Source organism: Mycteria americana, chromosome 7 (genome assembly GCF_035582795.1).
Source record: "Mycteria americana isolate JAX WOST 10 ecotype Jacksonville Zoo and Gardens chromosome 7, USCA_MyAme_1.0, whole genome shotgun sequence".
NCBI classification, from domain to species: domain Eukaryota; kingdom Metazoa; phylum Chordata; class Aves; order Ciconiiformes; family Ciconiidae; genus Mycteria; species Mycteria americana.
Genome location: NC_134371.1, coordinates 7417405 through 7444945, shown reverse-complemented (window position 1 = coordinate 7444945; position 27541 = coordinate 7417405). Strand labels below are relative to the sequence as shown.

The following is a 27541-nucleotide window of genomic DNA, read 5'->3' as shown; positions in this document are numbered from 1 at the left end:
GAAGCTATTCCAATACAGTGCTAAAAGAGCAGCAGCGTCAACCTGAAATGTCTCCGAAGGATCCTGATTGCCGCACAGGAGGGGACTGAGATACAGAAGAAAAAAATTCTCCCAGTTTCACATCGCTACTTTCTCTGTGTCACTGCTTTGAGGGCAGAACGAATGCAAGGTTCAGTGCCGGGTCCCACAGCTCGAGAAACACAGGGATCCTGCGACGGATCCGCTGCTGAAATAGGAACATCTTGCACCTTGTTAGGCACTGCAGGATATCCAGGACATCTGCAGAGACTGGCAGAGGACACAGGACCTCGGGGAGATGTATGTCCCTCTGGAGAGCAGCCGGGGGTAGGCAGAAGAGCACAAATCTCCAGGGGGTGACAGTAGGTACCCCGAGCATCCGTTCCGTTTCCCTAATGAACGCTCCTGTGCGGTTTTCATATTGTATAGCACACACGGTAACAGGCCATTAAATGGGCACAGATCCACACACTAGAGTAAGTAACATACAACAGTTTGTGTACGCATGTATATTCTTCCCAGCTAATACCATCTTGATCTTTGTTTTGTTTGTGAATGCGTATGCGATTTATCACGATCTGACCTCAGGATCGCAGAAAATTTGTGTCTTAAGTAAAAGGAAAAAAAAAAAAAAAAAACTAAACTGCTCTGTGACAGATGATAACCAAAGCATGGGCAAGGGAAATGATTGCTGGGTACACTATGTTTAAGTCCCGAGGGCAGAAAGAAAGTTCAAGACCTCACTCGGCTACTGACACGCACAATAATTTCTAATTATCAGAAACTGCTCACGTGTGATTAGCACAGACCTAACAAATGATCATATGGTCATACCATTAATTTTGGGGGTTTTCTCCCAAAGTGTCTGCATAGGAATTATATATTAACATCGCTTTACAGGTAAACATTTCTTCATGAAAAAGGCTGTGGACAAGCACAACTCCCTTGATGGTACCGTCTCCTGTTTTCTGACTTATTCAGTTATATAAATACTGTGAATCACTGGGACACAATCTCTTCTTAACAGAAGTTCATTAAAATGAAAGTGAAGTTTAATAATATGTTATCAACACTAAGAAACTGACTATCCACGAAGTAAAGAAAAGGATGCAACAGCGGATAAGTGTTCAAATTAACCCTTTTTTCCAAATCTAGCTGGAATATGGTCTTACCTGTGACTGTACCTACTTTTGAAACACATGAAATTTTCAAGGAAAAAAATGGATGGAAATTGAAGGCAAGTATAATTTGTAAATAATATATTCCCATTGTGCTAATGCGTAAGAGTGACTGTTGCTGCTCACGGACTATTCCGAGAGCTTTTTCAGGGCAATATAAAATACAGCTTATGTGACTGATCACGGGAGTAGTGAAAGCAGAGATAATAGCCAGATTACAGTATTTCGCCATGCTATGGGGGTCACAGAAACAACACCTAGAACTCTTCCACATAGTAAACCTAGCGAGGAGATTATTTTTAGGTCCGTACCATTTAAACTATCTGTTTTGCTTTGCAACACGTCTCAAATTCCCACTTGTATACCTAAATACTGACACAGCTCCCTCTGTAGCAGAAGCTGAGCATGCAAGGAAAAGTCCATTTCACCAAGTATGTTACAACTGTGATCGGTTTCCTGGCTGGGGAGAGACAAATCTCCCGTTTCCTGCTATTCCTTTCCTTAGTTTTGCCAAGTTTCTGAATTAAATACCCCTCTCTCTCGTGACGTTTATGCAACCTACCCAAACGGCTACCACACCGCTTTCAGCATACACCCGACTAGGTCAGGTCCCAAAGTAATACCTTTCTAACACTCCAGTAATTCCATTTGCAGAGCTTTATGGGTTTAAAAGTAACGCTATTCCTGCAGAGAGTTACCCCAACTATTTCCTACAGCGCAGGAACTGTAAGGTCACGACGCGACTGAGCCTACCCTTGTTTCATAAGCAGCTTCCCTCAACAGCTGTAATATCTGGGACGAGTGTTCGGAGAGTGTAATTTGGCCTCACTGAGTGATTCATTGTATACTGGAAAACTGCTCGGCATTCTTCTGGATGTCTTTGCCGCGTAGACAGGACAAAGCCCCATTTAGCTGGAAGCCTGGCATAGTGGCTTATTATTCACCTGCCACGGCAGTCACAATATTGTGAGGGCTTCTAGACAATGGTTAAAATTTCCACCTACTTTTTATAGGAACACACTCCATTTTCTACCTTTGTATCCCGAGGAACAGAAGCTGCTACAGACAGTGTAGGGAAATGGGAGTCCTTTTTTTCTGTAATAAAAGAAAAATAAATTGCCATAGCGCGCCACGAACTGCCACGGGATGCTCACGGCTCTATGATCCTGCCTCGGCATCAATAATATATACTTCAGAGGGAGAGGAGGAGAGGGAGGGAGAGGAGGAGGTAGGGAAGAGATGGGAACAAGCTGCTCGCCATCGCTAACCTGTGATCTAGCCCGTGCCCGGTGCTCCGGCAGTGCTCCAGCAGCCCTGGCGAGTTCGGCTTCCCCCCGCTGACACCCCCCGTGGCTGCGCGGGGGGCACGTCCAGCCTGCACACCCCCACACCCCCCACCGCACGGAGACCCGCCTGCCTGCCCCCTCGGCCCAGCCGCTCACAGGGCCGGCCCCAGCTGCTCTCTCCGTGCTGAAGAAAGTGCCCCCAAAACCGGCTCCTGCAGGAGAAGCAACCCAGATCTGTAAATCTGTTTCTTGCATCCAGTGCTCTAGCCTTTGCTGCTTGATTTTTGGGATAAATAAGTTTTAAATGCCACGCTGAAGTAAACACGCTCGCTCCAAAAGCACTATGTTTAACAGCTGGGTTTTTCCGAAAGTATATTTTTTCTCAGAGCAGTAATAATTCAATAAAACTAAGAGATGGCTTTAACAGTTCTCCTCTCAAATGCGTGTCCTGTAATACACTGCTGCACAGGGATATCCTCAGCGCTCTTGCGAAGGCTTTTAGCGGAGAAAGATTTCTACCTCAGCAGGGAAGTAAACAGTATCAGCAGGCTCTACAGCAATACCCTAAATGGCACCTGCTTTTAATTTCTACATAGTCCTTATAGCACTTTTTGTCTTTGTTTGGGTTGCCACCTCCTCTTTCGTCAAACCCATCACTGCCACATTTACAGAAGGCGCATATTACACCGCAGCATATATTCTAGTTACATTCGCTTTACTGCATGTCTGCGCTGGAAAAATCATAAAAAGGTATTTGGGAAACAAACGCTTCAAAAAACCATGCTGCATCCCTGCGGAGATTGCCACCTACTTCCTATTAAGCCAAAGCATGCCATATGCTTTAAGGGCTTTTAACCTCCTTTCTCCCTTGTACAGTTCCGTACTTGAAATCGCGCTGATGGTTCTGCTGCCGTAGGATGTGCTTTTCGCTGGGGGGAAGGGAAGAAAGGCAGCGAGAGGAGGAAAGGATGGAGATTTTACAGCCAAAGGGGGATGCTTGTGTAATATAACCCGCAATGTGAGCAACTGTTTCTCTGGCTAAGGTGAGAGAGAAGTATTCACTGCAATAAACTTGCCCACGCAGGGACTCGGGCAGTCACGCTGAGGAGATACCCGCTGCCTCCCTACAACAGGGGGGTTCCCCACTCCGGGCCAGAGACTCATTAAAACGTAGCGATCCATTTCAAAATCCCCCGGGGTAAAAGCATGTGCACCTTTCCTTCTCTGTCGTCCCAAAAAGCTGGATGAAACCTGAGGGCCATCGTGGGTCCAGGACAAGCGCGGGCTGTACCCCTGCAGTGACAAATTATCACTGTCACACTAATGCTCGCGTGTATTTGTTTGTAAATCACAAACCTCGCCATCTTTCAGGTCATTCTTTAAGCCTTTTGAAGCCAAAGGCTACATGACAATTTCAGCTAATATATTTCTAAGCTTTGTGATCGCTGAAAATGCCTTGAAAAGGTGAAGCCAAAAATTTAGGGAGAAAAAGACAAATTAAAGCAGCTCAAGGTATTTTTTTTCCTGTAATCTCAAATAGAGAGCAAGGTGAGGGCAGCAAGTCATTTCCCACTTTCTATTCTTATAATGGAGGGGGAAAAAAAAAAAAAAATCAATTTATTAGTGTATTTTGCTTTAATTAATAAGAAGAACATCTACATAACTCTTTTTTCATCCTGATTTATAATTAACATCACAATAAACCCCCACAAGCATTAAAATAATACATGTATTACGCTCTTTGGCATGTTTATTTCACATGAACACCAATATATGCATTAGCTACGATGCTAATTAGAACTTGCACTGCTGTACTGGCTGATACTTTAAAGATTTAAACCAGACTAATGCTTAATTGTGGAAGATCAAGTAGATAATTCTTATTGTGGCTTTCTTAATCCAATGTTAATATAATCTGTAAGGAAATGTAACTACCTCTCCTCCAGCAGGCCACCCCAGAATTCAAGAGAACACGCAGCACTATTCAGGCAACAACTAACATAGGAAAATGATAATTTTTTTGGTAAGAAATAGTCTGAATTTTGTCTTTGGATTATAAATAATGCAAATAAGCATGCCTAACAAGTCCATTTTCTGCTGTGAGAAACATGACAGGATCCTACAGAACATTACTATAGAAATCTACAGAATTTAATAGTTCACTATGTCACTTTAAAGGCTTCTTAAAAAAATCCTTCTTCCTCTACCGCAGCAGATATCTTTTCTGTGCTAATCATGTAAACTCTCAAGTAAATCCCTTTGATTTCAAAGGGATGAAGATTTCACCCACTTTTTGTGGTAGTTTACAGGAGTTTTTCTGCAAGCCACCATAAAGAAACATTTCCTCATTTCCATATGAACATGCATTTTCCTGTTCTTTCTCAGAAACGTCTCCTGTTAGATTTTCTATGTGATTATCAGATTTATAGGACCTATGGGGACTCTTTGTCTGTATTAATCTCAAGAAACTATATTAAAATAACATTAAGGTTGCTGAGGCAAAGACTGGGAGGTTAGGAAACACCAGAATTATGTTAAACTAATCTAATTTGGCTTCTTATGCAAATGCCTTATGAAACAGTCTACAGTCTATAATTACATGCTCACATCTACCCCATGCCTGCTTCGGAGCAAGGGAGAACACAGGTCTTCCATCAAACAGCTGCAACAACTTTCTTTGCAAGACAAAATAGTGCATTTCTACCTTCTCTTGGCAAACAGCTACGAGGTCTTCACTGAGCTTTTCCCACAAAATTCAGCCTGAAGCCGATACCAGCATAGACGATTTTAATTGCTCAAACTTAAATTAAGAAAAACTAAGAAAAACAAGCAAATGGGTAAAGCAACTCTATCTGTAGGAATACCTACTGTCAGTACTTGTAATAAATCTGGGGAGAAGCCGTATGCCGTGACAGGAAGGCAAACAGGAGGCATGGACACTACATGGCACCAGCTGGCACCCACGGCCCAGCCACGGCGGGACGTGGTGATAGTGAATCTGCCACGGGTGAAAACTACTTCACAAAGCACCCTGGGACTAAAGGCGTTGCTTTTTTACCAAACTAAAAAGCTCGAATTACCATAATAAAACCACTAAAAGATACATGTATGCTAATATATAAATCTCAATAAAGAAATACAGAATGCAGTTGTGTTGATACAAAATACTTGCTGGCCCCACCGGTGGTAAACCACCACTGCGGCTGGTGGGGAAATTCTGCCTTCCGCTTCCCCGCAATTGCTACGCAGAAGTGAGCATTTTTTGCTTTCCCTGACAAATCTAGTGTACCATAAACTATGGTCCAGAACAGTACAGAGGATGTGGACAAGAAGACTGATACAAGGTGGCAGAAGCACTTCTGAAGGCTGGATGGTAATCCTCAATGCTGCATTGCTATTACATTTTTATAGTAATACAGGATGAAATAGGGGTTTTCTCTTTTGGGTTTTGTGTTTTTTGGTTTTGGGGGGTTTTTTTGTATTGTTTTGGTTTTGGGTTTTTTTGGGGTTTTTTTTAAGAACTTTGCACATCTTTATTCCTAAAACTATCCATGATATATAAAGTAGCAAGGACTTTTCCAATCTAATTGTTATGTTTTTCGGAGTTTTCTACTTTATGCATTTCTGTCAGTCTGAGGAATGGAAATGAAGAAATCGGTTCTCTTTGATTTCAGTTAGGTCCAAGTCAATTTTCATCTCAGACAATCCTGTGTTATTGCATGACAGAGTACCTGAAATACAGAAATCTAAAGAACTGTAGTTTAATAAATATTAATAGGATTGAAAATCCATAAAATGTACTCGTAGCTTTTATATTTATATTACTTTGATTTACAAAACCTAAAAATTCATCTTAATTTCATCTAGCAATGGTTTGTTAAAATACAACATGTATCTTCTGTATCACCGTTTTACCAATGATTTCAGCTACTACAAGGGTAACTGCCAAGCACACAGTAATCAGCCGGTTACTACAAGTCTGTCTTTAACTGTTCAATCTGAATACCATTTCATTAAAAATATATAACACAGTTTCTTTCTTCCTGCTTAAAAAAAAAAAAAAAAAAAAAAAAAGGAGAGAAAGAAAATCTACATCTGTCTCCTACAACTGTTAGGTACCAGAGCTTTTAGCTGCTATACTGCACTTGGAGCAGAATTTTACCACGATAGACACCACCATATGCACAAAGACACAGATGTATCCAAGAATGTAGAGTCATATCAGCAACATATTCAATTTAAAAAATGCAAGCAAGTTTAATTGTGGAAACTAATAAAACAAAAGTGGAGAATGCCTGAAAGATTTTTTTTTTTTTTACCCTGTTTTTTTTTTAAGAAAACTAAGTTTTTTAATCAATGAGAGTGAGCGTTCTTTCACTATTCACAAGAAAGGAGGGCAAGATCACATCAGAATCTGGATTACATCAGACCGGCAGCAAGATAAGGTCAATTAGGGATCAGATTTTTGCTAATTCAGGTTTCTGGTTTATTACTGTGAGGAATTACTCTGATTCACTAGAATAGAGCAAAACGATAAAGCAGTTCAACCCTGCCTACCACAGACCATAAAATGAGTATGGATACTGAAAAGCCACGCTCACAGAAACACCGGCATTAATGCAGTTGTCGTTGTATTCCACACAATCTAAACCTCCTTTAAATTTTTTCTGGGCCATTAAGATAATGCAGAAAACTTAAAATAAGTACAATAATTTTGTCACATCTGCTGCCAGAACAAATGACATGATGACTCCAAGAAAGACATAAAAGTCGTTTTAATTATCTCTTCTTTGAAGGAAGCATTGGCTCAAGCCAGACAGTCTGGATCCAAATCTGAATTTTTGCAAAGCCCAAGGTGAACCCCAGCTGTGTTGTTAAGGCCCTCTCTCCTTTCAGTAAAGCCAGGTATCAGGGACGTCAGCGCTTCCTTCAAACCCGCTAAGCACTTAACATCTGCTTGAACAGTCAGCGTTTCGGGCGCGTTGCTGGATCTGGGAAGTCTCGCACCAAAAGCGGCTAACAAATAATAAGCACTTGCTCTGTGGAACAGCATTTCATCGGTGCCAGGTGCAAACCCAGGAGACCAAGAGGAGGTGTGGGCAGTGTTCGCAGTTAGCAAAACACCACATTTTTCCCACATTTCTGAACTGAAAGCGTGATAGGTACAATACAGTTTGTTCTGTGGCTTCAGCGTGTTTAATGCTACAGTTCAAATGTGAGTCTAATTTTTGTAGGATTGCTTCCTAATTTTTTCAGCGTCGCATGAATGCCTTTCTAAATACGTGCAAATATAAAGCTGTACAGGTGACATACTAAACATATAGTTGAAGCTGGTGCTTTCATAAAAGCAATTAGCAATCGCTCAAGTTGCAATAGATGACAGCCTCAAGAGGATTACTGCCCTGGCAGGGAAGTAACTCCAACTTACATTACAGTCAAACGTTCTGTTCTTTAAGGCTATTTTGTTATAACAGGCAAGTACAAGGTTACTGATTACGTATTCATTCCCGTGTATAGGTTTTGGCTGATCTTTTTGTCCACAGACTTAGACGCTTACACTCCACTCTTGTTATCTTAAAATATTCCCTCTTAAAGTTAGTGAAAAAAAAGTTACAGTAAATAAGCAAATAAATGCAACTGCAAGTAGAGAAGGCCAACAGCAATGTCTTTTCAGCTCAGGGTGAAATCACACAACCATACAAATATTCGTCTTGCTCAGAACTCATACAGTGACTACAATTACGCCTATTTTATAATAACATTATAACTAGACTTACAGACATTTTACAACCACTTTAAACTGCCAAAGCAACATCCAGGGGCTTTATGGTCCCTAGGAGTCACCCTTCCAGTTTCAGCAAACTATGGGACAAATCCTCCTCCTATAGCCGTTAATGGCAATGTTGCCACCAGGCAAGTCTTTAAATTAACGACTACCTTGAACTACCCCTGCGTAAGCCCCGTGTTCCACAACTGCTCTCCTTAGGAGCACGCTTAACTGAGGGCCTTAAATACGTGCAGATTGAGTCTCTGAGTATACTCTGCAGCTCTTCAGTACAACGAACAGCATTTGATCAGAAAAGAAGTGATGCCCAAGTAACACGGTCGGAAGTGATTTAGAGCAACCCTTTGCACTGAGGAGAACAAGATGAGACAGTAGCGCACCCAGACACATTGTTTTTTCTAGGCAACAATTTGTATTGTTTTAACATGTATTTTTTTATGCTATGGCTGATTACTTTATCATAGATTATGCCATTTAATATTCCATTATTTCAGGTGATCTCCATAGCAGCAGTTGTACCACATGGAACAGTTGCACGCTACCATACAACGTACACGGTCACACAACGTGTAATACCATAAAGTCACTGGAAAATAATGTCAGCATCTGTGGATTTCTGTTAGCTAAATCTAGCCTGTTCACCTCTGGTTACTCTCTGTTGTTTATATACACTTTTACTCTTTGTGCTCATCCTTTCATGCATCTAAAAATAAAATCGTATTCAGAAAAAAAGGAGAAAATTATAATGGTTCTACATGAAGTTAGGGACGAAGTTCAATGCACATCTGCTGCAGCACTTTGCCATCACACTGCTGCCTCTGGGAAAGACAGAAATACAGTGCCTACTCTCACTGGCCCAAAGGAAGCCCTGTGCTAGGGGCTGAATGCGTCATTAATTCCTCTGAAGGGGCCATTTCCCATTGTTTCATATGACTTTTGGAAACAGTCGCAAACTGGCACACACATGAACTAGCCACGGTGGAGAGAGAGACCTGTTCGATCACGTCGGTCTTCATTTGAAACGTGCACTTGCCCCTGCCACCCATGGAGTGAAATGATGATATTCAGGAGCTGAAAGAGCACCACTAAGACGCTGAGCGGTAAACACACAAATCGGGTCAATTCTTTTGCTTTCCTTGTAATCCCTGTACGTTATTTGCTACTGGCTTTTACTGCTGCCTCTTTCTCCTCTTCGGGCACTCGGTGCACGCATCCGAGCACTCGTGCGCTCCTTCTCCTTCACACCATGTATTATGGCAATCCCTTCTTATCAAAACTCCTGTATTCTGCACTACTTTACTACATCCACTGGCTTTATATCTTCACCTCTGTTGTCTTTTCTTCACTGTAAATTCTCTAGAGCGGGGATCTTGTTTTCTCCAAGTTTGTACTAAAGCCTGTAAATTTACAGCACTCTAGGAATGTTTGATAACAGCACGTAAATAATTAATAAAAGCTGCAGCAACTCTTTCTTTTTCCCTATTTGGAGGCTGTAAGGCAGCAAGACAAGTGGGAGGCGGAAAATATTTCATGGGCTAAGACAAGATGTGATTCTCACCCCTATGGGGGGTAACTGCCTGACAAACACTTGCACTTAGGAAAGATCCGGATTAAGTTGCGCAGGAATTAAAGACAAGAAGCATTGCTTCAGCTACATGAACCATCCAAGCAACCCAGAAGCATCATAAACAGCCTGGCCCAAAAAAATAAACATGCGATAAAAAGAATGGGATGTTTTAATTTCAGCTCCACAATGACATGCAGTCTCTTTCCCTCTCTGTGTGTGACTTTGCAAAAGTACACTCTTTTGTCTTAGTTTCTCCGTCTGTAGTCTAAAGGAAAAAAATAAAGGATATAGTGGCAAATTAATAGCTCATGATTTTGTAGCCCTAAAGAGGTAGTAAATGTTTCTAAAATGAAAACAATGGAGGTGGAAACATGAAAGAAAGAAAAATCAGATAGAATAATGACTATGAGATCAGGAAACACAGAAAAAGTGCAGAATAAGGTAAAAGAGATTTGTTATTATAGGAGAGGCCGTGATACAAGATAGGTATGAAATTATTTTGAGAAACTAAGAATAGAGAAAAAAAAGGACAAAGAAAGGGAAAAGATATTTATGTGTCTCGGGCACAATTTTCGAAATCTACAAAACATTCAAATCCCCTGTCTCTACCTCTAAGTTTAAGTTTGTTCATCTTTTAGATATGGAAATTTGGGCCTGGCCTTGTAAAACTTGATTTGAATTTCATGATTGACTTTTACGTGGCCAAGAATTTACCCACCGAGTGCAAATGGGTACAGGTGCTTTCCACCGGAGCACAAAGGAAAGGACTTGATGGATTTTTGTGCCTTCAAAATAATCAGTAACGTAATCCCGATGCTTATGTCAGTTTTGTCGCTAAATATCCTGGTTTATGAAGGCAATCAAGTACTTTGGCACCAAAGCATGGTAACTGCACTCAAAGAAATTTGAGCCTGAAAAGTGCAGGGACAAAACCAGAAGCCACTGTGTCTAGCACTGAATGTCTAATCAGGCAAAACATCATAAAAACACAGCAAAAAGGGCCAGTAAATTACTTGATTTTAGTGCAGGGAAGTCTTCAAAATTAGTTCTTTTTCAGAACAGAGACATAATGACTAGCTTCTGAATAGATATTGGCACAGCAGGGCACACAAAAGCCCTGATTAGCTGCTGTATGATGGAATCTTTAGTTAATATTTGTTCTATTTTGGTGTTGATTTCTGACCTTTCCTCTTTGACTTTAATTGGCCAAAATTCAAATCTTTTAGAATTTATTTAATACCAGATAACTGTTTCTAAATTGCCAGAATGTCAGGTCACATGCTGCCAATAAAGATAGGGGAAAAAGGCACTTTGCACTTTTTTCTGTCACTTTTTCAACTTCGGCTCATTCTGAAGTGGCAAGCAACATGCGTAACAGTTGCACGATCACTTGTGATGCAACAGTTCTCGAACCAGTTTTGGGGAAAGGAAAGAAAAAACACCATGAGCTATGTTATGTCAAGTCTGGTTCGGATGTCCTTCACCTTCATTTAAAAAAGAGTAGCAACCGCAAACCTGTACTTCTATGCCAGTGCTCCATAAGAAAAGAATACGATACAATCTTGCTCTAGATTTTAATATTAGACAAAGCCATCACAAGCTTCTTTGTTAACTCCTAAACCAGTGATAATCCTGCAGTTTTTTCACCTCTTTGCATTTACAGTTAATAATATGGGAATATATTTCATGATATTTCAGAGCTCTAGCTGCTGTTGTATGAGAGCCTCCTCACTGATTGATTTACATCCACAACTCCTCTTCCAAGAGCTTCCTTCCCAAATTAAACATGCTAATGATTTTCTATGCAAAATTTAACAACCTAATAGGCTGAACAAGTCAAATGAAAATACGCTAATTGTTGCCTTTGATGTATACTATTCTGCCAATTCTCTCACGAAAACAGTATATTAGCAGCAGCTGGAGTACTTACTAAAATATATATTAATAAAGAAAAGCTCATATATATATATATACACATATACATGTTAAGAAAATGACACTGCAGGCTGCAGAAAACACAACTTGCAGGCTTAGGAGTGACACGAATGCCTATTATACACTGGAAAACCATTTTCACAGGAACCCTGAAAACAAACTACTAAAGAATGAATCACAAGCCTTTATCTGAATTAGCTAGGGTTGGTTCATAACACTGGGTTTATGCAATAAGAGTAGTCAAAATCAGATTCCACAGTCAAAATAATAACTACAGAATGAGATAAGAGAGATAATAAAAGGCTGGCGAGAGAACAGAAGGCTTCCTGCCTAACCCCAGAGGTCTGAAATGAGTTGCCCCAAGAAACTGCCCAATTGCTTTATGAAGTCAGATTTCCACGTGCATGTATTTTTTCACCTACAGTACAAGCAATAATGTGTTTTAGCCTATGACCAGCATCACAGAGAGAGTTTTAGTGTACAAATTGGTTTATTCTGTCCTCCAGCCCAGTTCTGAGCGTGAGGCTCAGTGCCACTGCAGTCTTAACACATGCAAATAAAACAGAGGCAAACAAACAATAAGAGAGTATAAATATTCTCTAAAGAAACACAGTGACACAAGATTACTTTCTATTGCTTTGTCTTTAAGAGTTTGCTTATAATGATTTGATAATCTAATCTAATTGATCTCTCCAAGTACTTCTATGGCTCTAATCACTGGAGTATCTGATTAGTGGAACAGATCCATACTTTATCTCCAGATTTAATAACTAAATCTATACTTGAAATAGAGTCACAAGTTCACCACAGGGAGAGGGCCAGATGCTGCTTAGCCGGGGGAGGAGGGAGGGAAGGGGAAAAGGCTAGCGAGGTCCAGAATGACTGGAAAGGGACATTTGGCTTTGTGTCAAATCGTCCCTCTGCGTCCAAGCTCCATTTAAACAGCACATTTCTGGGGTTACAGAAGTAAAGGAGGAATGTGACATAACTAATGGGGGCAGAACCAAAAATGAGCTACTGTCTGTGGCCCGCTCTCCTTCAAACTGTCTTCTTCGCAAGCATAAAGTAAATGTAATTATTATTATCGTTTCTTTGTTCTCTTCCAGGCTAGCACTTCATCAGCCTGAAAATTATGACATTTCCTGAATGTGTTTCAATGGCTTCTTAGCCTTTCTAGTTCCTGAGTGCCGGTACAATGGCACGCTGCACTTGGAGATCTCAGCAGTGAAGAGGTTAACACCCCAAATTGCAAATAATAACAAGGCTATTCACTGAGCCAGATCATCACTCACACCGAATTTCAACCCAAAGTCACTTAAAATTCAACAGAAACCGCTGCATTTCTTTAAGGAAGTGACAGCGTTTAGAAGAATATTCATAATTCAAACAACAGGCCAAAATCCGACTTACTGCCGAGTTCATCTGTTTTTAATCGAGCGATATTAAGGGCTAGCTTTTGCCCTACCTTAGGTCAGACCTATTTTGTGACGCAGCCTCTACCACATGCCCCAGCACTGGACAAGGGGTGACAGCCAGCCCACTTGCACAGCGCAAGTGTCAAGCGTGGAAGGGGATACGGAGCACTTCTGGCAAATCATTTGTCTCTTCCTCTCTCGTTTGACTGCTGCTTGTTTGTTGTGCTGATAGTCAGCCAAACGAGCTTGTAGCCGAGTATGTCAAAGCTCTGGGCAGAAAAACAGCAACTAATATATGTTAGCAAACTCTGGAGAGAAAAAGAGTTTCTGCCACTTAAAACTGCAGGGTGGAATTGAGCACTGCCTTCTTCTTGGTCTTATTTTGCCTAAAGGGAAAGAGCCTTTTAATCCTATTTCTCTGCTCGGTTTGCACACTGCCTGGCAGTGTACACCTGCTTCAGCGAGTGTGTCAGGAGCCTTCTTTGCTGTCAAATCCCCTTGCTGCTTTTTTCAGCTCATCTTCTGTCTCCCAGCTCACCTCGGCAAGCGAACGTCCCTCTCATGCCTAACCGCATTTCGGCAGCCATCTTTCAAAGATGTCAGGAAGAGAAACAAAATCAGCCTGTCAAAAACACATGACTGCTTCACAGTTGAAGGGGCAATGTTCTCTTTCACGTGTGAACGACACAGAAGATAACGCACGCAGAAGGGGACGCGAGGGATTTCTGCCAACAGGCCCAGATTCAGGATGGGGGGGACTTTTACTGTGACCTCTTCAGCAATTGTCCATATGTCTCTCAAACTCAAGCACCCATTTCCCATGATCTGGTACCAAAATGTGCTTTTGGGCAGGTAACACCTTCAATACTTACAGAATTGCAACTGCAACAGCATTGCCAGTTAATCAAAGGTTTCGTGGCACTTTAAAGAAAAGACAATCGATGCATCTTTTGTTTCTTCCCTTATGCGAGACTTCATCTATGGAACCTTCATATAAAAGAGACCGCAGGTGCTTCAGCACTTAAGTATAGCAATTATTTTTGGTTTCAACATTTATTGTTTCTAGCAAAAGTAATCCATTTGTCATTAACAAACAGCTCGGTTAATGACTGAAAAGTGTAGAAAACAAACTTAATTCTCTTTCCTGTTCCACCCAGCGCAGCAGTTAATTGATTCAAACGGAGAGGTACTTCGTCCGAGTTTAGCATCACAGAGAAACAAGGAAAGGACTAAGATTTAAAAATCTAGGTTTACAGCCTGATGATTTATTGTGAAATTTCCTGAAGTAAACCTGCCTCTACAACAGCTATATACAGTAATATTTCATATATCCGAACTGCTATATAGATCATGGGGCACTATCATTAACGAAAGCAGTCTTGGAGTAGGTAAATGTGCAAAATCTTCCGTAATATCTGTTTGGCTCACATCTTAGAACTGGCCTTCAGCAACTAAGTTCAGATTTAAAAAAAAAAAAATCTCCAAATTCTTTTTAGCACTTTAAAATAAATATGAAAACATACAAATCAATATCAATTTTGCAAGCAAGTAAGAGAAATTGTACTAGTTTTCCTTTGAGCTTTCAAATCTGTTTATGACTGTATATGTATATACATATACATAGATAAATGCATGGTTCGTATTCCCTTACCACTGGGTCCATCTCATTAAAACTATTGCTTTGGGAATGAGGATTCTCAGAGACTAAATTCTCATTGGTTCAGCTAGATCCAGCTGGTGAACGGTGTGTTCCGTTGCCTGTTAACTACATTAATACTAATATATTAAAGACTGAAAAGCAAAGAGTAGTGTTGGCAGAAACTAAAAAAATCCCTGCCAGGGCGCTGGAAGGGAGCTTGACCACAACGGTGGCGCTCAGCTTCTGGTCAAAGGGCAGCAAGTCCTTAGAAAAGCACCACAACCGTATGAGCAAACCAGTTCTCGTGTTGGCTGCCTCAGCGAGGAACCTTGACGCAAGATGGCAGAGCCAGGGAGCGCTTCTCCAGGCCGTGGATGGACGGTCTTTCTGCAGCTCAGGGTACAGTAAGACATTACTGTTCCCTCCAGGATCTCCTGCCTCTTGGAGCTTTGTCTCCATCCTTTTGTGGGACATTAAAATTCTGCATGAGAGTAGATCCTGCAAACCCTCCTTAATCAGGCTGAGCAAAAGCGAGCTGATGTGAATTAAGTGAATTAAACAGAAGGTTTCTCTAACCTGCCTGAATGCATCCGAAGTAACTGGGAAGAATGTGCATGAGTCATTCCCCTAACGAAACTGGGAGCAAAGACTGGAGGAGGAGCCCCAGCTGGTAGGTGGGAGGTAAGCAGCCGGGTGCAAGAGAGATGGGAGGCCCCTCCAGCTGGTTTGTACATAGCTCCAGTCTGCCCAGAGCCGCAGCCCGACAGCGGGGTGCTGTCTTTAGAAGCAAAACCGAGGCAGATGTCATGGTAAGGGTGGCTGCATGGTTGCCAGTCATGCCATGGGTACATTGTTACATACCCATCACTTAAGAACACGCTATATTAGATTTAAAAAAACAGAATGATACAATAAGCCTAAAAATTATATACGCCTTACTGCCATTTTCAATGACTTGTAAAATTAACTGAAGGGAGAGAAGAGAGATCATCTGTACACTACAGAAAGTTGACACATGAAAGAGGATGAGAAATCTGTGATCCTGAGGTTTTGGTAGATTCTGGCATATTTTATGCTTGCCTGTCATTCCCCACCCACTCTGGAGGAGAGAAAGGGAGATGCTTCACAGGGTTCCTCTGTATCCACGCTGCTTTGTCCACCTCCTGTGCTTGGAGCATCACACGGACCGGTGCTACAAGAGGAATTCCGTCTCTCTTTCCCCAACACCTGGAGCTGCACTATTTGGACATTCCAATATATAAGCAGATCATCAAAACTCAGCACGTAATGAAAACCTCCTTATGCTTAGTGGAGCTTTTTCATCATCTTGAACCAACTGTTGGATAGGGTTTTCCCTCTGCGTAGAAGAAGGATGTCTAAGTACAGACTGTGCTTGCACGTAGATCCTATTTGCTCCGGGCTGAGCCTTCTAGAAAGATTCAGCAAGCCGTGCAATCTTCTTCTTACACAACGCACCTTTCCATTAAAAATCTGCAGACATTTTTTTAGGTGTAAGAATATAGAGAACAGAAAGTAAAGGCAATAGAGACAAATTCTTTTCCATGAGCTCTATGAAATCTTTTCTCAAAATAACTTTGGAGGGGTTTTACTGCCAGTTCATAATGTGGATGAATCACTTCTGATATTTCTGATAAAACAATATTCAAAACTTCAAAATCACTTCCAATTCATTTATGCCACCATTTAATTAGGGCTTCTGCAACATCTTACAAGGACGTCATTATCCCCTATAATTGTATAAAAATTACAATTTTTAATGAAATAATTGCAAGTACACTAGATGTGTAGATATAATTATGGTAATTACATAAATACCTGACTTTCAGCTAATAATTAAAGAAGGCCTTTACAAAAAGCGTGAAATGTAACAAATGGAAGCTTTCCAGAAAACAAATACAAATAATAAATGGCTGTCTCTCTCCTATAGATTTTGCCTTACTGTCTCTCTCTATATATGCTATATATGTGATTTTCCACACATTATAAAATAATATAAGGATAAAAAAATTATTTAAACAAATATTAAATCATATTGAGAGACCTCAGTAACTTCACCTCTGCAGGGCCTGATCCAAAACCACTGACATTAATGGAGCTCAAACCTAATAATTCTATGGTAGCTCAGCATCTCACAAGACATTGAATTGTAAATTACCATTGAGAGAAGGAAGATGTGACTAGTGCCCACCACAGCATACAAACTGTACTCTGATTCCTCTGCAACATAAAGGGACAGATCCTGGACCACCATAAAATGCTCAGGAAAAGGCCCATGTGCGGAGGAGTCCCTGACAGCTGCTGAGAGACTGCAAGCCTTCCTTCAGGACACAGCACTCCAGCACAGCTGCTGCTACAGCTTTCCAGTCATACCGGCTATGATCTTCTCCCAAAATGTGACTTCTTGGTCGAATCTGCTGGCTATACTCCTACTGACACAGAAAACCTGCAGAAGATTTATTCTCCCTCCGCCCCCTTGGTGGACGGACCTTTACAAGGCAATGGTATTTCAATAAAGGAACTTCTTCCAGAGCTTTATCAGCTGAAGAACCAAAAATTCTTCAGCCAGATAATTTTCCTTCTCTTCACCTTCCTAAGACTGCACTTACTATACATGTACTGTACTATTAGTATGAATAGGAAAGGCAAAAGCCACCCTCAATAAAAAGCATACAGAAAACTCTACCAGGGCAGATTCTGATTACGGCTCTGATAGCATAAAGAATTAAAAGAATTCCCACAGCAGAGGAATTAGCAACATGATTTACTGTTGCTGCTGAAATGTTTCAAAACACTTTGGCAAAACTCTGGAAGGGAAAATCAGCTGCAGCACCTGCACTAGGCCTTTTCCATGTGCCGTGCAAGTTCTGCATTCCCTTAGAGCAGCCCCGAGGTGGCTCCGATTCTGGCCAGAGACCACTCTGGTCCCGGCGATGCGTTAGAATTTAGGTGCAAACATAGCTTAAAGTCAGCTTTGTCCCATTTCCTTTAGCCTTGTATTGTTCAGTGCTGCTTCTTTTTAGGATAAGTCTTCATTATTACAAGCATGAGAAAGTAAAATAAGAGATATTAATATTAAAACAGAAGGAAAAGGTTTGATATCCCAAAAACAAATCTCATTTATGTTAAGCTCATTAAAGCAGTTGGGTTCTGAATGCAGAGTATAATTAATAACACTATACATATCAAAGTAGAGAAGACATGTAAATTTGACAACATAAAGTAAGTAAAAATGAAGAGGGCTAAAGAATTATAAGTGAAAAGAATTTGAAAAAAAAGTGAAATTATACTGGAGCAATATTCAAGTTATAAGCAGATTATTAACATTATAATTGAGATGATCCTTAAGAATCATTTAACACATGTAAGCATCATGTTTCAAGCTTCAAAAAATATGCAAAGAATACTAAAAATATTTGTATCCATGTGTATTATAAGGAACAAAGACATGAAGAGCATGAACACAGAGAAGAGCAAAGGAATAATAATACAATAGAGGGAAAAAATGACCAAGAAAGCAAGCAGAAAATAATAGTTATCCAAAAGTCCTATTAGTTACTCAAATGTTCCTCCTGAAAATGTACAGATATACTTATGTAGCTATTTTTTATAATATTTGTCCGGTCTGGCTTTAAATATTAAATTAGAAACTAGCAGATTGAAAGGAAAACCATCTCAGTTGTTTACTGAGTACAACTGGTCCACCCGAGAAAGGCCAGGGGAAGAAGCACAAACCAGTTTTATCCGACTTAGTATTATCAGGATAACAGTACTATTTTAGAGCCTGTGTGTGGGAGGATGTAGAAAATGAAAAGCAAGCAGTAAAATAATGGACAAGGAATGGAATTAGATCAGAATTTAAGACCTGTTAGAGCTATAAGCACTGTCAAGGTATATGAACAAAGCAATGACAGCACGACGACTGTGTGGTCAGCAAGAGCTCCGAGCCTGAGCAACCAGACATTTACAGAGGACTTTGACCAGTGTTGATGGCATTTAAGATGACTGGAGTCTTAAAATGCAGCCTGCAAAGTCTTCTGTTGTCAAGCATTGGCTCACCCAGAAAGAGGACTGTAGAAAGTACATCAGAGTTTAAGCATTTTATTTTATTTCCAATATGACATAAACCTACTGCACATCTTTGAAAAATGTTGCTAACTGACACTAACAGCTTTAGATTATGAAAGGATGAAAAGGTCTGTACAAGACAATGTTTGCTTCATTATCTTCTTCCATGTATTACTAGTATAATAGGAAATGCTGCAGTGGTATCTGAGGAAAGAAAAACAGGAATGCTTCAAAAAGGAACAGAAAAATAGAACAATCTTTGTGTCTTCGTGCATAGCACTGGAGTTCAGGATTAGGGATGCATTTGTGCCTGCTGATACCGCAGGGATGAATTTTGGCCTCACGAGGCCAGAATGAGGATGAGGGCTCTTCAGCCACGAGCCAGCAAGGGTGAACGGGGGCAAAACTTCACATGTGTGCAGGCCACTACTGACACAAATACACTACAGGCAAATAATTCATTATGAATTTTCAAAGTGGCCTAATGACGATATAGACCCTTTGTAACGGTTGATATACACCGAGATATACACTAAGGTAGCTCTGTGGGCTTTGACGCTCGCTCTCAAGTCACCATGAGCCCTGGTAACGGTCTGCAAATGCACATTCTTAGCCTACTGGCAATGCAATGTATTTTAACATAGCTCAGTCTACAGTGATGGAGGCTCACACCTTAGATTTTATCCTTTTCATTTATATGGCCATGGAGAAAGAATATTTCAATCATTTTTGACAATATATCATCTACGAGTCCATTACTTTGATATTATTTTCTACATTACATATTTAGAAAAAAAGAATCTGATAATCAATTGACAAATTTTGCCAGTGGAAATACACATTTTAACAGGTCTCAGCTTGTCCTTTTCTGGTTGATTTCAGAGCTGAAACAGGTATACAAAAAGAAGTTCATTTAATGAAGTCCATAGGAACAGCACATGTGGCATTAATTCCCCGTTACCAAAATTTGATGATAAGTAAGCAGTTCTAGGATAGTTAAATGGATTATTGGAACAAACACCCAACAGAAACACAGGGTAAGAGGCTAAATTGGGATCTTTTCATTTCTGCTTAGATTTGTAAAAACTATTTCATATTGCTAAGCTTAAAAGCCTTAAAGTTATCAGTGCCATTTACGAACCACAACTGATGTAGCATATTCTCTATTGAAAACAATGAATGATCAAAGCAGGATGAGATTATAGCACTGTGATTTGTGTTTCATTTCCAAGAATGTATTTGTGTGTATGTATATATGTTCCTATGCGTCCATAGAAACCACAGCCACAACCCAGAAAGTATGGTGTTGGGAGCTTTGCTCTGCAAATCAAGTAGCCCATTAGGAGGCATAAATATTAATAGAGCTGTCTAATCCTACACTCTCAAATGAGGTAGTTCAGATCATGATTCTTTGCATTTAAAATTTATTCACTGCACTAACCAGAATAAGAAACAGAATCCACATGTGAAGAAGTCACTGATGTTGGGCGGTCTCTTAACCACTGATAATTCCTAAACATAAAAGTAAGGATCAAGTGATTTCTTTCCTTACTCTACTCCCAATTCTCCTACAAATACTAACGTATCCAAAACCGCATGTGCCTAGTTCCATGACATTGAGTATATATCATATTCTCTACAAAAACTACACCTCCACATTTTCACATTCAGGTATCTTCAGGCAATATGAGGGCTTTAGTACAGGTGCATAAGAAAGAGCATACTATCATCCCAAGCGCAGAACACACAATACCTGTGGTTTCTTTTAGTGTTCACATTAGTGATCATTTTCAAAATTTCTTTATGGAGCTGTCATTAAACTAGGAAATTAATGGTGCAAACTGTTGCAACGCAAAAAAATTAATATAGAGTATTAAAAAAAGCACAGGCATGCAGCTAAAGCAGGATGTACAGTCCTGCTAAGAGGTAATAAGTTAACCTGTCATTCTGGATCACAAGTAAAATATTTGTGCTTTGACTATAAAGTAAAATAGAGATCTGAAATACCAAACAGAGTGTAAAACTATTCAGGTATTCCCTAGAAATGATGCAAAAGTTTGTCAGGAAATTCAAGAAATACCACTTAATCAACAATATAATTAATATCAGTCAGTAAAATGGTGTTACCTACAATATAACCTAGGTTCTATTAAAATCTAGAATTATGGAGTCTAGCCTCTAAAAAAACAACACAAAATTAATTAGATGCCTTTGCACAGATTTTCTAAAACCAGCCCTAGCAAATAGAGAGGTTTCTGCTTGTATGCATCCCCATAAAAGAATTAGTATCCTCTGACCTTCACGTACCTGAAGCAAAAGACACGAAAACAGATGATCTTTATCTATTGAATCAGTAAATTGAAGATTAAGTATACTAAAATATAGCAAAATGCATACTATAGCATGCCATATTTAGCAAAAAGCATGCTATATTGTCTCATTCCTTTTCACCCAGCTCCAGCCTTTCATTTTGTAGCCTCGGCAAATCCCACCAACAGGTGGTAATGGTTATAATGCTCATTACAATCTCTAGCGTGACACATGGATAGAATTCCTTTCCTTTCTGCATCTGTCTTCATCACATTACTCCCTGTTCTTCAAAACTTTGCATTTTCTCATGTCCCTCAGCTGACAATTAAGTATAGATACTAATTTTTTTATCTAATTCAACCTAGTTCATGTAATAAGAAAGAATCAAATATATACAATAGCACAGGGTTGTTGGTTCAGTCACTTCGAATTTATATATCCTTTCTTAATTAAAAAGATGGTGTAAAAGTCTGCCTCTTAGTTTTGTATTTTCTCTTTCCAATAATTTTCATCATTAAATGTAATGAAATGACTGCAACCTAAAACTCCAGCAAGAGAGAGAATATTGGGCCTTTCTTCTTTCTCATACAAAACCAATGCTATTTCCAAGCTGCTGTTGCTGCTAAGATGCTGTGACTCTATTGCAACTTTGTTCTACGACGTGATTCCTTTTACTACTAGGTATGGGGGCAATCCAAGCCAAGGATAATCTTAGGTTATCTACACGTGAGTAGAGCATGAGTTACTCAGAGGACAGAGATTACTACAGCTATGCCAACTGCCCAGGCTGAAGGCATTCAGGAGTTCTCTGCACTTGTCAACGGGAAAAGGTAGGCTTCTGCTGCTTTTTATTGTGCTGTGTGTGGACAAGGTGCTGTGTGTACGACACATCATGTATTGTGCTGCGTGTACGACAAGGTGACCCGCCTAGTGGATGAGGGGAAGGCTGTGGATGTTGTCTATCTAGACTTCAGTAAAGCCTTTGACACGGTCTCCCACAGCATTCTCCTGGAGAAACTGGCTGCTCATGGCTTGCACGGGTGTACTCTTCGCTGGGTAAAGAACTGGCTGGATGGCCGGGCCCAGAGAGTGGTGGTGAATGGAGTTTACTCCAGTTGGCGGCCGGTCACAAGCGGTGTTCCCCAGGGCTCTGTGTTGGGGCCACTTCTGTTTAACATCTTTATCAATGATCTGGACGAGGGGATCGAGTGCATCCTCAGTAAGTTTGCAGGTGACACCAAGTTGGGTGGGAGTGTTGATCTGCTGGAGGGGAGGAAGGCTCTGCAGAGGGACCTGGACAGGCTGGATCGATGGGCCGAGGTCAATTGTACGAGGTTCAACAAGGCCAAGTGCAAGATCCTGCACTTGGGTCACAGCAACCCCATGCAAGGCTACAGGCTTGGGGAAGAGTGGCTGGGAAGCTGCCCAGCGGAAAAGGACCTGGGGGTGCTGGTTGACAGCCAGCTGAATATGAGCCAGCAGCGTGCCCAGGTGGCCAAGAAAGCCAATGGCATCCTGGCTTGTATCAAAAATAGCGTGGCCAGCAGGACTAGGGATGTGATCGTGCCCCTGTACTCAGCACTGGTGAGGCCGCACCTCGAATACCGTGTTCAGTTTTGGGCCCCTCACTACAAGAGAGACATTGAGGGGCTGGAGCGTGTCCAGAGAAGGGCAACGAAGCTGGGGAAGGGTCTGGAGCACAAGGCTGATGGGGAGCGGCTGAGGGAGCTGGGGTTGTTTAGTCTGGAGAAAAGGAGGCTGAGGGGAGACCTTATTGCTCTCTACAACTACCTGAAAGGAGGGTGTAGAGAGGTGGGGGTCGGTCTCTTCTCCCAGGTGACAAGTGATAGGACAAGAGGGAATGGCCTCAAGTTGCACCAGGGGAGGTTTAGACTGGATATTAGGAAATTTTTCTTCACTGAAAGGGTTATCAAGCACTGGAACAGGCTGCCCAGGGAAGTGGTTGAGTCACCATCCCTGGAGGTATTTAAAAGACGTTTGGATGAGGTGCTTAGGGACATGGTGTAGTGGTGGTCTTGGTAGCGTTAGGTTTACGGTTGGACTTGATGATCTTAAAGGTCTTTTCCAACCTATACGATTCTGTGATTCTGTGTGCAATGAATTTAACTGGAAGGATACCTACTGAATTTCAAATAACCCTCTCATTATTCTCCTTCAGGCTCACAGGACAATAAACATGACTTTCTCATCTACTGGGCTCTCCCTCCCTTTATTTTTGCTATTTTTCTGATTTTTTTTTTAATATTCTCTCATAGGAAAAGATGCTTTCCGAGAACAATGATGGAGATCTGCATCTTTATTTATGACTTTGTGAATCAGCATCTGGGTGATAGGAAGTGAAAGTTGCTCAGCTAATTACACACGCTTGATGAACTGCGTAATAACTGCTGCAGCACTGCACATTAATTGAATGCATATAAATGACAGCAGTTATTCTAACTTGAATGATGTGTGAAGAAGTGACGTTGCTCACAGTACCCTGATTATCTTTGTTTCCAACTTTGGGAATCCAGCTTAAACAACTGTATTTTTACAGCACTGAGCAAAAATTCCCCAATATAAAACATTAGACGTTGCCTCAAAACCTGACACTTTAAAAAGAAATTGCCTTAAGTCACTGAAAGTGAATTTAGACATCTAAAAAAGCATACTTTGAGCAACTACAATTAACAATTAATAATTAACAACTACCTACAACTAACAGTCAGTAGGAGCTGTAGGAGCAAAAACCTTGGACGATAAGGCCACCTTCATTTAGATGCCTAGAAAAACCTAAATACAGAGTTTACAGAGTTGAACTTTGCCCAACCCTAAACAATTTCCTGCTATGACACTTTCCTAAAATGTATTTGCTCTGGAATAACAGGGATATATAGCAACTGATATAAAAAATATGGATTACAGCTAACAGGCAACCATGTATGTCCACACTACTTTGTTTACCCTAAAAAGTATTCTAGATTCAAATGTAGTCCAGCTATTAAATAATACATTATTTTAAAGAAAACAATAAAGACAAATAATTTCATGTAAAACAAATGTGTAAAGTAGTACAAAGTTAGTACTTTATACTAGTGCCAAATACCTACTTTAAATCAGTACCAAAATACACCTTCTATATCACATATCAATTGCTTCAGGAATTTGCAAATGTTCACAAAGAAATCTGCAAATTCTCCCATACTATCTAACACGAAAAGGGCAGAAGCCAAGTTTTCAAAGCTTCCAAAAGCAGCCTAGTTTCCAAAGTACAATGTCACAATATTTTAACATTTCCCTACACCCCTGTTAAGAGATTTTCAGCTTTACAAAGAGAGCTGCAATCACGTAATAAAGGAAATCAACGCTCACTTTTAGAAGCGTGTAAATGAAAGAAAGTGTTTCACGTCTACATTTCAGGAAAGTTAACACTGTTCCAAGACAATAAGGTATATCACGTAGAAAGTCAATGCAGATTTTCAGCTCTGCTTTGCTATAGTACGTCATAGCCATTATGCTATACCACTGGAATATAGAGCTGTGGAGCCGTGCCAGCAACTTCAATGGCAATAGCACGAGGCCCCAGGCATGTAAGCTACCTCCTATGTATGCATATACAACATACTGTATCCCCGTACGAGTGACAGACACTCCTCTAAACCACGAGGCCAAGACAGAGGAGCTGCCCATAAGGTCAGCATGACATAGTGCAACAGAGATGATCAGGTGCAACTGAGTTCAGGCTTTACAAATGTTATCTTCTCATCTGCTTTACATGGTCCATCTCTTTAAATGCCTTTCTGGCTTCATTAGGACAAGATAGTCCCTAACAGTTCACTTCACAGCATCAGCAAATCAGCCTCTTTCAGCTGTATTATTTGTTCTTCCTTTGCACGGTTTTGATCTTTCCCCCATTTTTTTTTTCGTCCACTTTATACATACCTCCTTTTCTACAAATTTTCTTGCCGGGTTTTCTGGCACATTCCTTGGATATTCTTTTGACTGAAAAATGAATAGAAGACTAGAAAATAACATGGAGCTCCATCACAGACAGTAGGAGCATGCAACACCACTATCTAACTTAAATATGACCTGCTTTATTAGGTGCGGAAGATTCTCAACTCGTTGTGCCTGCACATGCAATGGATAAGATGTTGATGCATCTTCCCAGAAGTCAGTGGGTGGCAATGAGAATTAGGTACCAACTTTGACCTAAAAATACACGTGCTGTGGGAGAAAAAAATGAGTGTAGACAGAAAGGAAAAAAAAAAAAAAAAAAAAAACACCAAAAAAACCAAGGACAGATGCATACACAGAAAAGCAGCATGCATACATATAATATGCTGGCATGCAAACGAAGAAAGCCATGCATGCTACCAGTACACGTGAATTAATATTGTTAGAACATAGAACAGGAAAATAAAAAGATCTCCCTGTTTCGCCTGCTATTAACTCACCATCCTCGGTTGGGACATAGATATTTAAATAGAGGCAGTCTTCATTCTGATCTTGTACATAGGTGGAAACTACATCCAAGTTATTAGTAAACCACACGGGAAGCATGACTTCAGGCAACCTGCCTTCTATAATGTTCTGGGGACACACTGGAGCAAACTGAGTGGTATTTTTGATATCTGCCCAGGGAGACGGAGGCTCAGGAGGTTGAAAGCGGCGCTCCCCTGTTGGAGGGGCAGCATACGGAACCCCAAGAAACTGAATAACGGGCCCCAAAATTTCATTATTAAGTTCCTTCTTAATCCCTCTTATCTTGCCAAAGTTGGTGGTCACCACTGGGTTGGTATCATCCAATTTTTGGGAGGACACAGCTGCAGCGTGAAGCAAAAATCCAAGTATACAAAAAGCAAAAGTGGCATTCAATCCCATGTGTAACAGGCGGACTATCATCGCTCTCCATACACAGTTCAGCCACACGGATCTTGGAAAGGCCATGGTCCCACATTAGTTGTGTAACTACAATGAAGCAATCTGATTTGTATCCACTGGTGTAAAAACAGGGCAACCGAAGGAAACAGATCAAGTTTCCTAAATAGCTGCCTGTCAGAAAAATCTCAAAAGGCTTTTCATGCGGTAAGTATCTTCCATTGATTTCACACTTATTGAAGCTGCATCTTCACTCAGCACTATTTATCAGACTACATCCTATTGACAATTCTGTTTTCCATAGCAGCAATATGAAGAGAGCAGCCATTTACTGCAGAATCCCCTCTTATAAATCAAATCCAGTTAGCCGCAGGTCTATATCCTGGAGAAAATGAAAATAAATCATTAGTATGAAAGAGCTAATATGAGCAGAGTGATAACTAGATGTTTCACAAGTTATTTACATACATTAATAGTTACTAGAGTCATGTAAGTCAAATTGCAGTAGCTTATGGGTCCATGAAATGGCGGGTGAAACACTGATTACTGGATTATCTATAATGTCACCTGTTGAATTTATAGAGATTTTTCAGAAGAAACAGGACTCACAGAAAATACGTTTTTAAAATTCACCTTTTTAAGAATAAGCAATTTGCTGCCAGGCTACATTACCTAAGTGTTTATGTTAATATTTTATTTAACTTAATCAGCTCATAATCAATTTTCACCTTGTTTGCACAAGTTGATTTATCAAAATGAAAGTAATTATTTCTTAAAGCAGAAGATAGTGAAATTAAGATAGACAGGCATACCGAACACTCAAATACATTTTATTTCATTAAAAGCAGATTATAATACATACAAACATTTTTTTGTTCATTTTAAAATACTTCTGATTAAAACGTTGAGGCAACTGCAATATATTTGCAAGGACAACACGAATTACTGTGCTTATTCATGATAACCTGAATTACCATACTTTATACGGTGTTCTTATTCCACAGGTTTCTGACAGCTGATGATCTACAGAGTGAAATGTTCACATCAATGAAGGACCAAAATCTGCTCCCACTGAAGTGAATGGCAAACTCTGAATTTGCATAGAAGTGTAACTGGACCTCCGTGGTTTTTTTTTTTTCAAAACTGATTTGGAAAAGGATACGAACCGATAGTTTAGGGATGGAGCTGTATATCACAATTTTTACTTCAGACCAGTCCTGCATTCCTTATAAACTACTGACTTTAGTGAAAAATGAAAATGCATGATGAATGCACTCAATCCCTACCACCCTTAATTTATAACATAAACAATAAGCGTTCCCATAGGACAGGAGAAATCTTATCTTTCGTATAGCCACATGCTGACTGAACAATATCCTAGAAAAATAATCAGTTAGGATCAGAGACTGTATAATCTCAAATTCCAGATTCTATTTTCAAC

At 40.3% G+C, this 27541-nt stretch overlaps 1 protein-coding gene across 7 annotated transcripts in view; it reads right to left on the bottom strand.

The window, feature by feature from the left end:
- NLGN1 (neuroligin 1) overlaps positions 1 to 26169 on the bottom strand; it is a 315570-nt gene extending 289401 nt beyond the window's left edge. For 4 of the 7 annotated variants that reach the window (XM_075509052.1, XM_075509054.1, XM_075509055.1 and 1 more), the window contains exon 1: positions 25677 to 26169. In XM_075509052.1, the coding sequence (XP_075365167.1) occupies positions 25677 to 26169 (493 nt within the window). Of the gene's footprint in view, positions 1 to 25161; positions 25222 to 25676 lie in introns of all 7 variants that reach the window. The other 3 variants (XM_075509050.1, XM_075509051.1, XM_075509053.1) reach the window with 1 other exon arrangement.
- Between the last annotated feature and the right edge of the window lie 1372 nt (positions 26170 to 27541).